General features: G+C 38.3%; 1 protein-coding gene across 14 annotated transcripts in view; it reads right to left on the bottom strand.

Moving 5' to 3' along the window:
• SYNE1 (spectrin repeat containing nuclear envelope protein 1) overlaps positions 1 to 17,018 on the bottom strand; it is a 406,416-nt gene that overhangs the window by 31,948 nt on the left and 357,450 nt on the right. For 13 of the 14 annotated variants that reach the window (XM_039851332.1, XM_039851327.1, XM_039851325.1 and 10 more), the window contains 6 exons: positions 8,031 to 8,218; positions 6,970 to 7,120; positions 4,036 to 4,218; positions 3,639 to 3,776; positions 2,113 to 2,304; positions 962 to 1,295 (listed from right to left, as the gene is read on the bottom strand). In XM_039851332.1, coding sequence (XP_039707266.1) covers positions 962 to 1,295; positions 2,113 to 2,304; positions 3,639 to 3,776; positions 4,036 to 4,218; positions 6,970 to 7,120; positions 8,031 to 8,218 — 1,186 coding nt within the window. The remainder of the gene's footprint in view (positions 1 to 961; positions 1,296 to 2,112; positions 2,305 to 3,638; positions 3,777 to 4,035; positions 4,219 to 6,969; positions 7,121 to 8,030; positions 8,219 to 17,018) is intronic. The other variant, XM_039851323.1, reaches the window with a different exon arrangement.

The following is a 17,018-nucleotide window of genomic DNA, read 5'->3' as shown; positions in this document are numbered from 1 at the left end:
ACAAAATAGAAATGAGAGAAGTCACATCTTTCACCAAGATGCCTGTTAGAATACTGCCTCAACCCCAGTTCTATCCATCGTCAGTTGTGGAGGGGACTCGTGGTGATTTCTTACATCCTTTCCATTCTCTACATTTAGAATGCTGCTTCCTGAGTCCAGGCCACCATCTTATCTGTCCTGGATTATAAAACATTTCCATTTGGACTTTTTTCCTCCCAAAGCACTCCCCTCCATATAGTATCAAGACAGGTGTTTTGAAAATATGCCTCTGATCACATCACCTCCCTCCCCGGACCCCTGCTGCAGCTGCCCATGACCTTCAGGATAAAAGCCAAACTCCTTCCACGTAAACAGGTGGCTATATGACCAGGCTGCCTTTCCACTTCCTCTGCCCCACTCACTCCATGCTTCCTAACCTACAGCCTTGTCGTTCTGGACAAATTTCAGGTGACCGGAAATGCTGTGGCCAGCTGGGATGGGTGCCCTCTCCTTTCCTTCTTTGAATGTTGCTGCATCGGCCTGACTGGGTCCCACTCACCCTTCAGGCCTCAGCTCAAGAGTCCCTCCCTGAAGCCCTCTGTCAAAGCTCCAGTGAGCCGTCCCTCGGCTGGCCTTCTGTACCGCCATGTGCCCATGGCTGTCCTAGCGCCACACAGGTCTTACCCATTGTCTCTGTCCACCTAGAGGGTAAACTCTTTGAGAAGGAAAGGAACTGTGTATCTCCAGTACTTAGCAAAGCGCTCGTCACCTAATAAGAACCTAAGTCTAAGTGGGACAAACCCATGGCCACACCAAATTTTGTATTTGATGATCACACAAATATCTGGTTGTTCTCTTATGAGCGATTTCCCGTAATGGGAGAGGAACGGAGATGACTCTGCTGAGCTCACACGTTTCCCGTACAATATCCATTCCCTTTTATTTTCCTTCGAGCTGCCATACAGGAAGAGCTCTTTCCTACCTGATAAGCCAACAGCTCCCCTGGGGTAGAAATCTTTGTCTTCCTGGCCCTCTTCATCCTCAGAGGGCAGAGTTCTGGACACGGCAGACTCCAGGTCACGACTGAGGTCATAGTCATGGTCCCACTCCAGGGGGATGGAGTCCACACTGGCAGGGGTGTCTCGTCCTGACCGCTCGCTCCGAAGGGGCTGGGCAAGTGAGAGGGAGGGGTTGGAGGAAGGCTGGGGGGAAAGCACACTGTCCGCAGAGGTGTCATGCCAGTGGAGGTCCGAGAGAGCTGCAGAGTCATCCAGCTCCAGCTCCCGGTCAGAGAGGTCGTGCTCATCATCTGGGAGCTAGAAATGCAGTCAAGCCAACTCCGTTACTGCAGCGATCACGTGATCCCCTTACCACCGCTCGCTCTGCTTCCCACCGCATCTCACTGTGAAGCTCATCCTACCTCAATGGGGGTCATTTTAAACTCCCGTCATCAAATCAAGAAGAACCCTCTGACCACTTTTAAAAATGTCTTATAAATTGATCTACCAAAGCCTCAGTTTTATCACTGGTAAAATGGAAATAATATTAAAACCTGCTTCAAAGAATTGGGGTAAGATTAGAGAAGCTAATATAAATTAAGGAAACTTAGTACTGTGACTGCCATCCGACAGGCACACAATGGCACAAAAGGCAATCGCCAATATACCTTAGCCTGTCCTTTTTAAACTTATATCCCAGATACAAAATATATTTGATCATAGAAGGTTCCAAATGTTCTAATAATAACATCTCTACAATGAGATTTGATTATGGCAGCAATTAGAGAAACGGAAGAGAAAGAAAATTCAACCAAACCTCATCAATTGAGCAACTATTCACATTGCTCAGGTTTCCTCTAGAAGCTTCTTTCTCCTATAGGGGATAAGTGCCAAACACTCTTCTAAGTTCTCTCTCTCTCTCTCTCATTAAACCAGTTTTACAGCTGAGGAAACTGAGGCAGAAGACATAAAGTAACCTGACCTAGGTTATGTAGCCAACAGGTGTCCGAGCTGGGATGGGACCCCGGGCATTCCGGCTCCAGGCTCCGGGCTCTCGCCCGCTACACAGCGCTACCTAACCCCACAGAAGTCATGCTCTTTAGACCTCATGACAGCAGAAAGCAATGATACCCACAGGCAGGCGAGTCAGCTTCTTATGGTACCGCTCCACGCGCCCAAACACCTCCTGGCAGTAGCGCCGCAGCTCGTCCAGCTCCTCCTGGATGACCGCCGCGTCCAGAGGCTCGCTCTTCTCTATCAGCTGCTCACCCTGGGCGATTATCTGGTCAATCTTACCGTGGTTCAGCGCGATCTCCTGCTGGAAGGCCTAGGGAGCACAAGTCGCAGGTCATTTTTATTGCTCACGCTGACACGAAGCTATGATAAGATCCCTGCTTAGAAAAGCCATATAGGGGATACGAATTTACCTTAATTTAAAACCATCATAAAGTTGATAGCATTGGTTATCCCTGATGAAAAACAATTATAACCATTACAGCACCACTGAAATAAATTTAGCACTTTAAAGAATATATTTGATATTTTTAGATTTCTTGATCGTACATCATACCAAGCAAATGACAATGCCATAGATACTTCTCGGATGACTCTTTTATTGTTTCAGGACTTAAGCAGGAAAGATTAATATGATTTGAAAAATAAGGAATTCTAGAGGCTCATTTAGCCTCATTCGATATGGTTGAAAAGAGTTAAGCAACTGAGGACAAGTTTTAATACAAGAATAAAGTCTGGAATAGTCAAAACTGCCCAATAATGAAAAGCCTGTGAGGGGAGAAGGGAGGGCAGCAATGAGTCCTACGACCCTGCCAGAGTCCAAAAAGAAAAGATTCAACTGCCACTTGGTAGAAATTTCCTGCCAAAGGTTTTAAACATTAAGTTGCCTATGAAACAACTTGAGAAAGTGGGGGTTTGGGGGGCATTATAAAGAGAGGGTTTGGGCAGAATACTAGAGTTAATTATTTTATGGTTTTTTTTTTCATCCTGAGAATCTATGATTAAGGGCAACTTTCTTGTTTTATTAAAGCAACCTAAGATTATTGGCATTGTGATTATTTGTTTAAACCTATCGATCTTGGGAAGAAATTTTTATAAGCTGTATTGAAAATTATTCAAGATGATAAACATGCTTCTATTTAGAGAATCTTATCTAATGTACTGCATATTCCTCTGATTTGTTTTTAATTAGCCACTATAGTCAAATTATATATTGAAACATATAGAATATTTTTAAAAGAAGTAACTAGACATATAAGAATGTAGGATATGTGAAATGAAATCCCAATATGAGAAAGTTATATTTCTCTGGAACATGGAGGTCAAATAAACTATTAGATGGTTCTAGAAACAAACCGGAAAAAAACACCCCCAAAACCAAAAACCGCTACCCAAAAAAGCAGATTCCTAACACTCTGGCTATCAAGTTAATAATTAAAAGTATATTATGTTAATGGTAGTTATCTATGGGTAGTGCTCTTTATTTCATTTTTAATATCTTTTGTATTTTTTCAATGTTTTTTAATCAAGGACTATTTTTATAAAAAGAATCATTCTTTTACTATGCCCTTCACAAAAGGACCTATAAATCCCTTCCTCTTCAGATTTTCTTCACATTGATCATTTGAAGAGTTGCTAATTTATTACCTTGAGTTGCTTTATTTTAGCTTGAACATCACACTCAGAAAAATGCTCAATATTAGTGAGCTGCAAATCCATCTCTGTCAGCCACACCAGAATGCTGTCCCGTGCTGTCTCAAACTCCTCACGTTGGCCGATGAAATGCTAGATGGGAAAAGAAAATAGTAAAAAAGCCCACATACACATTACTGAGATGGTACTGCCAATGCCTATGGTGTTCTAGAAAGTCACTTTCTCAATGAGCCATGAGAACCCTGCAATCTTTTACCATATAAATTAACCCTGGATACCCTCTTGCCATCCCTATCTTACAAAACCACCGAGATTATGTCTTAATATTGTATTTGAATGGCCCGATCCTGTCCTCTGGGCCTCTAAGCTACAGAGGAGGCACAATAAAGACCTTGAGTCTGCGTAAGATGGAGGTGACACGCTTTTGCAGATTGTCCCATCGCTGGTTTCCTTCGTGAACCATCTGTTTTAGGCTACAGGCAGAATCGGTGCGGTTCTCTCTGGCGAGGCGGCGGTACTGCTTGTTGATGAGTTCCAGCTGGGTCAGGCTCTCGTGCACCTGTCGCTGGAAAGCCTAGGACCACAGAGAAGCACCAGTGAGGGAGGTCAGAGAAGGGCCCTCAGCAAGGGCGTGTGGGTTTCATACTGCAGTGTCAGGGAGAATGGGAAGTCACACTGTCACAGGCAGGGAAAGGACAGTTTCTAAGGAGTATACTGCCCCTTGTTAAAGCAAAGTAGTATAACCAATGTAGCTTAAGGAGAAGAGCAAATAAAACTATAAAATAAAATGGTAAATACTAATAAATATATATGTGTATATATATAAGTACATATACATCTAGAATATATACATAGATAATATACACTTATACATATAGAATTTACATATGTACATATAAATACATCTTTTAAGATGATTAACAGCCAGAAAAAAATTCCCATAAAACAAACCGATTGCAAAAATATTTATGTGTGCCAAAAAATGTGAGTTTGAAATGTTCAAAATTTCTGATGTCAATATTGAGAAAAGAGATCTTCAAAGCACTGTCTCCTTATTTGTAAAATATGTAATTGCTTAAAATTCCAGAAACTACCTCAATTCTGGTGCCCATTAAAAATATTAAAACTACCTTTTGCAGAAGGTCTTTTAAAGGCAAGCTATTATGAACTTTAAGAGAAGCAGTTCCGTAAAATTCAAGTAACCTTACACAGAAAAAATTTGGAACATGCTTTTTTTTCTTTTTTGTTGCTCTCATGAATTACTCCATTTCTATAAAATATCTTAGAGCTGATGCAGCACCTTACACAGTAATGTCTATTTATTTTTGAGGTTACCGAGTGCACAGTTTAGAGTTTCTGAAAGTAAAATACTCTTTCTTTCTTTTCTCTGCTGTTATATAGTATAGACCTAGCATAAGAATCGTTTGGCCGAAATAAAATGAAGCTTTTCTTTTTTTTTGAACTCATGTGTGTGACTTATGACTGATTTTCATCTCGGCCTTAGACAGAAAATTGTATCATTAATTGAACTGAGCTCATCTCAATGCTAAGTTCTGCTTCCTTTGGCTCACTGCTCTGTTCTGATGTGGCCCCATTCCTGCTTCTGAAATGGTTTTCCTTCTCAGGGTTGCTTTAAGAGCCTTTATCTTAGTAAATTCAATCTTCTGTTCTATAAAACTTTACATTATTTCCCCCCAAAAAGGAAGTGGAGAGGAAAGTTCAGCTCTCGTCATTACTAGGAATCACAGGATATGTTTTCCCACTGGGGTGATGGCAGGCACTCAGGGGTGGGGGGACCCCGGCACACCCAAATCCATCCCAAATATTCATGCCATGGAACAGGTAAAGGCTACCCTCAAGCAAAATTTTGTTTTTGTGATTTACGTCTGTCTCGTAAGAAAATTAATTACAAGATAAATGATAAAATCATTCATTATAGAAGCTAACTATATGGCTAACTTTTGCCATAAAATCTGAGAGTCTAAAATAGCATCAGAAAGGATCTTACATAATCTGCTTTGTAGTATAAGCCAATTACAGAAGGTTTTAACCTTTAGGAAGCTGAGTATGCTAAGATGCAATACAGGAACACTTCACTAGCATTGGTTCATACCGAGATGACCTGCAATCTGCTGCAGAGCTTACCGTGGCTTTTTACAAGAAGTTTTCTAAGGCAAAAATACTTAGATAGAAAACATTTCTTTTTCTAGAATGTACTGATATAGTTACATATAAATCCATGTTCAGATGTCAGAATGACTCTTATTTATTTCACATGGGATTTAAACATTTTATAGATTCATATAGCTGCCCATTTATGACTCTTAGATTTAAACTCCACAAGAACAAAAACCAAACTTCATGTTTACTATCATAGGCCTCAATAAATGACTGGCTAACTGACGTTGCGAGGTAAAAATGAATGCTGCTGAATTTGGTTTGATTTTTAGTCTTATTTTTAAACATCTTGGGGAATCTAGAGGCAGAATCAGTAACGAAAAATGTTTTTTTGTAAGACACATGCATCAGAACTGTTTGCTATCAATGTGTATGACTACGCAGGTCATCTGCTTATTAGTGGGAAATAATGAAATTTCAAGTTAAAAAATAGTCAATAATAGGCTATGTCAGGTCCTCTGTGAAAATGGAAGGCAGCTGAGAAGCTGAGGTTTCATCATACCACAGTGACAGAGCAGACTCAAGATTGCACAAACAGGTCAGGAACTGGGATCTGCTATTGAACGGTCCTGTCTTTACGAGTATGATTATACTGCTGCTATTATTGTCTCTATGAATTCGAAAAGTCTTTGTGACTCAAGAATGGCATTGCTCTTCATTTATAATTAGAAATGGCTTATGATTAAAATGTTTTATTTAATTCTGGAGCCATCTCTACTTTATTGATGATTTAAAAAAATATATATATACCTATGTTCCAATTAGGTAAAAATAATTCAGAAAAATATTTGGAAGATAAATTTTTATAGTGTGGAAAATCATCATATTTTAATCTTAGATGGTTCATTGTAAAAAAGTATGAAATAAAAAGAATGCCAAAATCATTTTTAAGGAATTATGATTCTTGTTTTCTAACAGAATTCCTCTTTATTACTTTACTTTGTACTGTATTTGTAACTCTTGATAATCTTAAAAAAAAAACCCTCCTTTCCTCACTTCTTTGTCTACTTATGAGGCAATAATAAAAATGACCATGGTCATCACCCAATAGTTTGAACAAAAAATGTGTGGGTGAACAGTTAACTTACATCTTGCATCTTACACCAACTAGCAAAATAAGGATAAAATATTTGGAATTATAAATCACCTCAAATTTCTTTAGTTCTTCCTTGGCAACTGTATAGAGTACCCCAGAAGAGCTGGGGAAGGCAGCTGTCCTTTCTGAATTCTTGAGCCAATCTTCAAAACGGGAATAGTCATCCAGAAACTTCTGCCACAATCTCCATGTCTCTTCAATTCTGAGACAGAAAACGAAAAGAACAGAATCTGACTGTTTGAAATTGTTTATGCTCCAGCAGACAGGCACCCTGTCTGATGCCTGCAACAGGATGGAGTGCCCAAGCAAGCAACTGTTTGCCAAACAATGACTATGCCTTGAGCCAAATTTGACTAGAGTGAAAAAGAGACAACTGTTTGAGCTAAAATGAAACAGCTGTGTGTGTGTGTGTGTGTGTGTGCTTTTTTTTTTTTTTTTTTTTTAAACACACATCCTGTAGCTCTGGATCTGGAATTAGTCAAATTGAGTATTGCAAGCCCATAATATGAACTGTTCTGGACACGTGAAAGAGTCTGGAAGTGCAACACCATGTTTGCAGTGCACACTCATGCCAAAGGTTTGCCGAAATAAAACAAGGTTTGCAAATCCATTTTCCAACACCAAACTTACCCTCATCAAAATCAACTTATGACAGCCAGACAAATATAAATCTTTCAAGAGTTCCCCAGAGAGCACAAAAATTATGTGCCTTAAATGATTATGATAATTTTCTAACGCATCACTACTTTTTACTGCCTTGAATTTCAAAGGGCCTACGTATAAGCCCTTTGCTTTATTATTTTATTTTTAATAAAAGAATGTTACTTTTTCAATCACCAATGCTGTAACATTATACTAGTTCAGCAAAGGCGTATTTTCCTGATTTATATTTAAACTGTTAAGTCAGGCATAACTTGGCTTGTGATATTTATATATGATCTTTATTCCTTCTTTTTTACCCAACTAAATGTAGACGACAAGACGTTTGGGAAACCAGGCTATTTTTGGACATTGCGATCACAAGGAAATAGTGAATAGTGGCTGCTCTGGGTTATTTTTTTTCCCCTTTTTCGTCCTTCCTCTTTCCCAACTGTTTGAATGTCCCAGCTCACTTGAGCCTTCTTTCCATGGACATGGCGCAGATATTTCTCCACCGCCGATCCAGGTTTCGCGTAGCCTGCTGGATGGAATCGCACTCGGCGTCTGTGGCACAAGCGTCACAATCATGCAGCAGGACCTCGCAGAGGTTGAGGACGGAGGCGACACCTGTGCTGTGTTTCTCTATGTCTCTCTGAAGCTCCTGCAGAGAATGAGATATGCTTTATTCAAATACTTTAATACAGATGGGAGACACGGTGCCAGTATTTGTTGACTGACAGATGGTTAGGCAAACACTTCATTTTCTTCAATCAACTTCATTTATGAAATATGACAACCTCGAAAAAATGAAGCTAGAAATATTTTGGCTCTGTGACCAATACCAAAATATAAAATGAACAGATGAAATAGACTACATTAACTATATTAAGGATTAAATTAGTGATTGCAAAATGAATCTTGCCTCAGACTCTACTTCACAGATATATTGCTTCCATTCCGATCTATCGATCAAGCAATCAAAAGAATGCATGTGCTCTTGTTAAAAGCTTGCACTGAAGAACTGGGATTTGATATCCAAAGATTGGCAAACCATTTAAACAATTAATTCCACCATTGTTAAAAGGCACCTAAGTTCTTTGTTACGTATGACGATATCATTATCATCAGTGGCTTCCTCAATTTTAATAGAAATAGAAAGATTTCTCTTTCTATTAATAGAAATAGAAATATTATGATAAACAAGGCATTGCATTTCTCCAGACTTCTACCCTGTGAAGTCTTTATTTTGACTGCAAAGAAAGTGCAAAGTGTACATTTTTCTACTGGGTTTTAACTCAATTTACTCAAAGTATTCCATTATTAAAAGTGAAGCTTTTTTGCTTGCCCTAATTATCAAGGTCCTTCATGTATCTTCTCTTACTTTGATATGGTTCTTGAATTGCCTAACTTTTCTCTTGTTCTAATAATACTTCAACTTATTCAGATAACTGGGATTTATATTCTCGTGTGTATATTTTTTCTATTTTTCTCCTTAACATTATTTCCCAATTCCTCTAATACAACTGTTAGCTTATTGTCGAGTGTAATCACAGTGACTTTGATTAATTTCTGGAGATTTTATAAGCTAGACACAAAAAGATAAATTCTATCAAAATATTTTTATTTCACTAAACGGTTCTTTCAAATCTCTTGTATAACCTTTTTCAGTTATGTGAAAGTTACCATGGAAACTGCTGGTCTAAAAAATATAAAATAAAATATTATAAAAATTGAACTCAATATTTGCTCAAAAATAAAGACAAACACTTCTGTGAATGAGATAACTAAGTAAATTTTAGGTCTTAAAGTGACTCTTGTATAAGGATTACATTGGAAGAAGTGGTAGGAATGTGAACATAATCCACGAATTCAAAAAAGTTAAGGATTTTGATTTAATTTTCCCAGGTACTCAAAGGTTTTTTCCAGCTTTATTGAGATATAATTGTTATAACACTGTGTAAATTTAAGGTGTACAATGTGATGATCTGGTGTATGCTTCTATTATGAAATGATTACCACTGTAGTTTAGCTAACATGTACACCTCATTTACAACTGGTGTGTGTGTGTGTGTTGAGAACTTTGAAGATCTAAGCAACTATACAACACAGTATTGTTAACTAAAGTCACCTTGCTGTACATTACATCTCCAGAACTTACTCCTTATAATTGGAAGTCTGTACCTTTTCACCACCTTCATCGGTTCTGCCCCCAACACATCTCTGCCTCTAGCGACCTCTAATCTATTCTGCTTCTATGAGTTCATTTTTTTTTTTTTAATTCCATATAGAATCATATAGAATTTTTCTTTCTCTGGATGACATTTCACTTAACATAATGACCTCAGGGTTTATCCACGTTGTTGGAAGGGCAGCATTTCTTTCTTTTTTATGGCTGAATAACATTCCATTTTCTGTATCTATCATCTATCTATCTATCTACCTATCTATATCATCTATCCTCTATCACATTTTCTTTATCTATGTATCCGTTGATGGATACTTGGGTTGTTTCCATGTATTCACTGTTGTAAGGCTGCAATAAACACAAGGGTGGAGGTATCTCTTCAAGATAGTGATTTCAATTCCTAATATATACTCAGAAATGGAATTGCTGGATCATATTTTAGTTCTATGTTTAATTTTTCGAGGAACCTCCAAAATGTTTTCCACAGTGGATATACCAATTTACATTCCCACCAATAGCACTTTTCTCTACATCGTCCCCAGTACTTATCATCTCTTGTCCTTTTGATAATAGCTATTCTAATAATAATAATAATAATAATAATAATAATATTATAATAATAATACCTCATTGTAGTTTTGATGTGCACTTCCATGATGATTAGTGATGTTCAGCATCTTTTAATGTATCCGTTGACAATCTGAATATCTTCTTTGGAAAAATATCTATTCAGGTCCTTTGCCCATTTTTTAATTGGATTATTATTATTATTTTGCTATTGAGTTGTATGAGTTCCTTATATATTTTAGATATTAATCTCTTATAAAATATGTGATTTGCAAATATTTTCTTACATTCTGTATGTTGCCTTTTCATTTGATTGATCATTATTTTTATTGTGCAGAAGCATTTAGTAGCTTTTTAAAAGTTGGATTTAGTCCCACTTGTTTATTTTAATTATTGTGGTGATGGTGCTTTGATTTCATATCTAAAAAAATCACTGATAAGACCAATGTCAAGGAGCTTTTCCCCTATGTTTTCTTCTGGGAATTTTATGGATTCAGTTCTTACTTTTAAGTTTTTAATCCATTTTGAGTTAATTTTTGTGAGTGGTATAAGATACGGGTCTCATTTTGTTATTTTGCATGTGAATATCCAGTTTTCCTACCATCATTTTTAAAAGAGATTATCCTTTCCCCATTGAGTAGTCTTCACTCTCTTGTCAAATATTAGCTGATTGTATATGCACAGGTTTATTTGTGGGCTCTTGATTCCGTTCCATTGGTCTGCCTCTATGCTAGTACCATACTGTTTTGACTATCATCATTTTGCAATATAATTTATAATCAAGTTTTGTTTTTCTTTCTCAGGATTGCTTTGGCTATTTGGGGTCTTCTGTGGTTCCACATTGTTATATTGTTGTAAAGACTGCTATTGGAATTTCGATAGGGATTACATTGAATGTATAGATGGCTTTAGTTATATGCATATTTTAACAACATAATTCTTCTAAACCATGAACATTGGATTTCTTTCCATTTAAAGACATCGTGTCTTCTACAATATCTTTTTTCAATGTCTTCTAGTTTTCAATGTACAAATCTTTTGCTTCCTTGGTTAAATTTATTTCTAAGTATTTTATTGTTTTTCATGCTATTATAAATGGAAGTTTTATTTCTTTTTCAGATAATTCATTGTTAGTATATAGGACTGCAACTGCATTTTGTACATTGAATTTGTATCCTACAACTTTATTGAATTTGTTTTTTTATCTAACAGTTCTTGGAGTCTTTAAAATTGTATATATAGATAAGATCACGTCATCTGCAAACAGACAATTTCATATCTTTTTTGATTTGGATGTCATTTCTTTCTTTTTATTGCCTGACTGTTCTGGCTAGGACTTCTAGTATTATGTTGAATAGAATTGGTGAGAGTGGGTACCCTTTGCCTTGTTTCTGATCTTAGAGGAATAACTTACAGATTTTCACAATTGAATATGTTAATCGTGGGTTTGTCATATTTGGCCTTCATTATGTTGAGGTACATTCCTTCTATAGCCACTTTGTTGAGAGTTTTTGTCATTTGAATTTTGTCAAATGCTTTTTCTGTATCTATTGAGATGATCTTATGATTTTTATCTTTTATTCTAGTAATGTGATGTATCACGTTTATTAATTTAATATGTCGAACCATTGTTGCATCCCAGGGATGAATCCAATTTGACCACAGTGTATGATCTTTTTAATGCAATGAGGAATTTGGTTTTCTAGGATTTTGTTGAGAAATTCTGCATTTGTATTCATTGAGGATATTAGCCTGCAGTTTTCTTTTCTCGTGGTATCCTTATCTGACTTTGGCATCGGGTAATATTGGCCTCATAAAATGAATCTGAGTTTCTTTTTCTTCAATGTTTTTTGAAGAATGAAAAAGACTTGTTTTAAGTGTTTGGTAAATTTCACCTGTGAAATCATCTGGTCTTGGACTTTTGGTTGTTGTTCTTGTTGGGAGGTTTTTGATTAACTGATATTTCTTTTTTCTTAATGTAGGCATTTATTGCTATAAACCTCCCTCTTAAAACTGCTTTTGCTGCATCTCATAAGTTTTGGTGTGTTGTATTTCTTTTTTTGTTTGACTCAAAATATTTTTTTCATCTCCCGTTTGATTTCTTCTTTGATCCATTGGTTGTTCATAAGTGTATTGTTTAATTTCTAAGTATTAGTAAATTTTCTAGCTTTCTTCCTGTTATTGATTTCTAGTTTCATATCATTGTGGTTGAAAAAGGTATTTGATATAATTTCTATTTTCTTGAATTTGTTGAGACTTATTTTGTGGCCTAACATATAATCTATCCTGGAAAATGTTCTGTGTTCTGAGGTGGGGGTGGAGTGCCACTGCTGGGCTCTGCAGTCACCTCTCTTTGGGCGAAGTCACAGGGCGTGTTCCCTGCCAGGGCAGTGCCAGTGGTTGGACTCCATGACTGAGCAGGGCTGCAGGCTGGGATCTATAATCGCTACTGGTCATGGGGGGTCTCAGATTGTGCTCTCAGACCAGATAATGCTGGCTGGACTCTGGTCAGGTGGGCCATAGGCAGACTTTGCAGTTGAACTGGCCATTAGGCTGTACTCTGTGAGCATGCAGGGCTGCAGGCCGTGCCCTGGATTTGGTGAGGCCACAGTCTGGGCTTCGCCATCAAGTAGGCCACTGACTGTACTCCCTTCTTGGGCAAGGTTACTGGCTGAGCTCTCTGGTCAGGAGGGGCCTCTAGCTGTATCTAGCAGTGGGTGGGGCTAGAAACTGTGCTCCATGGTCAAACTAGGTCACTGTCCAGGCCTTCTATTTAGGTAGAGCTGTAGGCTATGCTTGGTGATTGGGTAGGATCTCTGGCTGGGCTCCCTGACTGGGTAAGGTTGCAGATTGTGTTCAGCAATCAGACAAGGCCCTAGGTTAGATTCTACTGTTGAACGGTGGTGTAGTTTGGGCTCCATGACTGGATGGGGTTGTAACCTGGGCTCTGAGTTTGCCCAGGGTTGCTGTTCAGGCTCCCTGGTTATGTGGGGCCAGAGGCTATAGTCAATAGCTGCCTTGGCTTCCTGCCCAAGCAGGGCTGATGAATGCACTGTGTGGCTGCCTGGGTTCTCTGGGCAGGTTTCCTGGTGGGGCCAGATGTAAGCTATGCTCAGCTATTGGGCAGAGCTGGGAATTTATTTCCCTTCCCTGGCAGGGTGGCAGGAAGGACTCCAAGGCTAGTATGGCCCATTGTCTGTTGTCTGCAGACCCAAATCAGGCAGAACTGCCTGCTGAGCCCTGAGGCTGACAGAAACCACTGGCTGGGCTCTGCTGATGGGCAGAGAGGCCAGCTGGGTTCTCTGTTTGGGCACAGCTGCCAAGCAGGAATGCAGTCCACCCAGATCTGAGTGCTGGTTGCCATAAGCCTCACCCCTCTTTGTCTTTCTCTGATCCCCAGTGGTCAAGCCTCACAGATTCCCCCAGTGATCCCCACGAAATGAGACCCAAGAGCCTCCTGGGAAATGCCCCACAATACTGGAGGAGCTGGATGATCACCTTGGCTTCTCTTTTCCCTCTGGAGAAACTAGGCCCAAGGACCCTTCTTGATGATGTAGGCCCAAGGGGGCCTCTTGGTGCGATGATGTTCCAGCCTGGGGAGGGGCGATGTGGCCAGAGGCAGCCGCTCCTCCTACTCTTCTAATTCTATCCTCTTGGTCTCTGTGGTCCAGGGAGATGCTTCAGCCATATACCTGGATTCTGGGATTTTCACAATGGTGTCTTGTCTATGCATAGTTGCTTGTTGGTCTTCTTGTGAGGGGGACATAGTCAGAAATAACCTCTGTTGACATCTTGGTGATGTTGCTCCTCCATATACTTCTGAATCTACCTTGGAGCAGACAGTCGGGGGAGCCACTGTGGGAACCAGTGCTGGGGTATGAAAACCACAGCTGTAACTGATGGATTGCTGAAGGTGCAGTGTGGACAACCACGAGAGTTAAAAATTCTACTTTTTTTTAAGGTCGTGGGGGCACAATTTTGTGAGGTTTACCTCCAGGAGCTCAACCAAGTTCCCACAGTATACATACCGGAGAAAAATTCCTTTGTGCTTCAGCTCAAAAGTTCTTGTTAAAATTAATATAGGAAACAAGGTTTGAGGCATTTTATAATTTTATATAAGTGCCCTAATACAGATAAAGATTTCAGTCTCAGCTTTAACCTGCATTGGTAATGGTTTCGAATTGTCATCTAGTGTCTCTGTATTTATTCTTCTTCATCTATAACACAGAAAAATTTGACAAAATGTCCTCCGAAGCCATCTCAAGTCTACATACACTTCTGCCTAATTACGTCTGTAGACTGACAAGAGAAACGTAGAAATTCCACATAGGGAAACTGAAGAAAATGCATTTCTGATCAATTTAATCTATTTAAATATTTGTCCAAATTTTTCCCCTTTGGAGACAGATTATTATTTATACCTGTCTTTTACAACATGGATTCTCAATGCTATAATTTTTATAGAATCATGGTCAAACATTTCCTATAAAGGAAAATTGTAGCAATTATAGTATGATTAAAATAAAATTTGCTCAGTATTCCCTTCGTGCTGGGTGCTGTGTTAAATGCTTTTCTTGTTAATTTTTACAATAACACTACGAGCCATGTTCTCTAATTCTATACATAAAGAATTCTTATGCTTTCTACACATAAAGAATTTGAGAATTAAAACACTTTATTACTTTGCCCCAGGTCATGCTGAAAAGTGGTGAAGCCAAGATTTGAACCCAGGATGTCTATACTTTTAACTACTGTGTATGTTTTTTTAAACTTTAATTTAAAAGTTAATTAAAAGGCAATATAAACATATATTAATATATTTAGAAGTCAACAACTACTATTAAGCCTCCAATGAAGCAGTGCCCTGAAACGACCATTTCCATCTCTTTAACTCTGTCTTCCGGTTTTTACTTCTATATTTCTAATTAATTTTGTTATATAATTATATGCACATTTTTCCATTTCATGTTATAGAAATATAGTTGTCAAAGTAAAGGAGTAGGACATCTTTTTATGTTGCTATTTCTTGATTTTTAAATTTTAGATATTTTTTAACATTACTTTTATATTACTATTTTCATAATTTTTTTCTTTCCATTTTCTTTATTCTTTTTGGGGTGCTTCTAAGGAATAATTGAATTGGAATTGGAAACTCTTATATGAATCCTGGCTGCTATAGAAACCTGGCTAGTGACACTGTGGGAGCTGGTACAGTGGGGTGGGAGTCACATCTGTGGTCCTGAGCTTTTTGTTTAATCTCTATTTTTAATACAGTGGCTCCAGCCTCGATGGTGTCCTGTATCCTCATGTCCTAAGTCCCTCTGGTCTGCTTGCTCCAGAGACTAATCCTCTGGTCTTCTTCTGGGGAAAATGAGGCAGAGTCGCCTGACTAGCTGGGCTTAGCGGGCAACTGCAGTCTAACCCCTCCTTATTCAGACTTTCAAGCAATCTTCCATTTTAAAGCCCTATGGACTTGATATCTCCACTTCCTGAGGCTCCTTGAACTCTATGGCATGAATGAGCTTTCTCCATCATTCCTCTGTTAACACCATCACGAGTCATCTATCCACTTTCTATCTTCCAAAATTCTGTTGGATGTCTGTCATCTCTATCATCTTGTCTCCTGTTCTCTTTGCCATTGTGAGTTTTGACCCTTTTTTCCACTTTACTATCATTTTATTTAGGTTTAGCAGTGGATGGAGCTGTAAGTACATCTAATCGATTTGTCATATTTAGCTAGATACTATTTTGATGGTCTCATATTTGCTAAATTATATCAGTCATTAGATTTTAACTTTTATCACATGTAGATATCATTACCATGTTCCCCAGGAGAATCTAGGGAACTGGGGGGCCAACTATGACCCCACAGTTTGATATCAGAATTTCAAATATCAGAGAGTCTATCAGAGTATGTTAATCTTATAATTGAAAATATCATTCTAACAATTAATATTTAATGATAAATTAAATATTAAAGTAACCCTAAATGTAAAAAATATATTTTAATACCTATTCTCATTGGTTTAAATAGTTTGTAAAATAAAGCATATAAACTATTTCACGGGATTATAGAAATAGGTCTGTTTGTAGTTTTTAGACATTTTTTTAAGCGACTTGGCTACAGTGGCCTAAATATAATAAAAGTAAGCAGAGTATGGATAGGATTTTCAAGGACAATCTAAAGGTGGAGTGACAATACTTCTTTAGAGGGTTTATGGTATTTGGTACTGACAACTGGAGTCTGCTATGCTTAGTAAGAATAAGCAAGGGCCGTGGGAGGTGAAAATCCCCTCCGTTTGTATTTTTCAGGGCCACCTTCTTTTGCTTTGTTGAGTTGTGTATTGTATGCTGGTGCGATGTGCTGTCTTTGCAGCACACATGAAGGTGAGTTCACGGTGTGTGGTCTGCAGGTCATGCAATTCTTCTTGCAAAACAAAATTTTAGACTCTAAAATCTCCAAGTGTGCGCTGTAATCTTTCCCTGAACACTACTACATGTAGGCGAGGGGAAGGCTCTTTTTTAAATCTATGGCAGCGGGCTAGGGACCCACAAATAAATAAACAAAACTGTTAGCACTGTTTTAGATACATCATTGCAGCTCAGCCTAACTTACCATCTTAGGATGGCTTCCTGGTGGACCAACAACATTGACCTTGGTGGACCAACAACATTGACCTTGGTAAACTAACAACATTGACCCTACGAT

Source organism: Pteropus medius, unplaced genomic scaffold, assembly GCF_902729225.1.
Source record: "Pteropus medius unplaced genomic scaffold, Ma_sr-lr_union100, whole genome shotgun sequence".
Taxonomy (NCBI): Eukaryota; Metazoa; Chordata; class Mammalia; order Chiroptera; family Pteropodidae; genus Pteropus; species Pteropus medius.
This window is presented reverse-complemented; position numbering and strand designations above follow the sequence as displayed.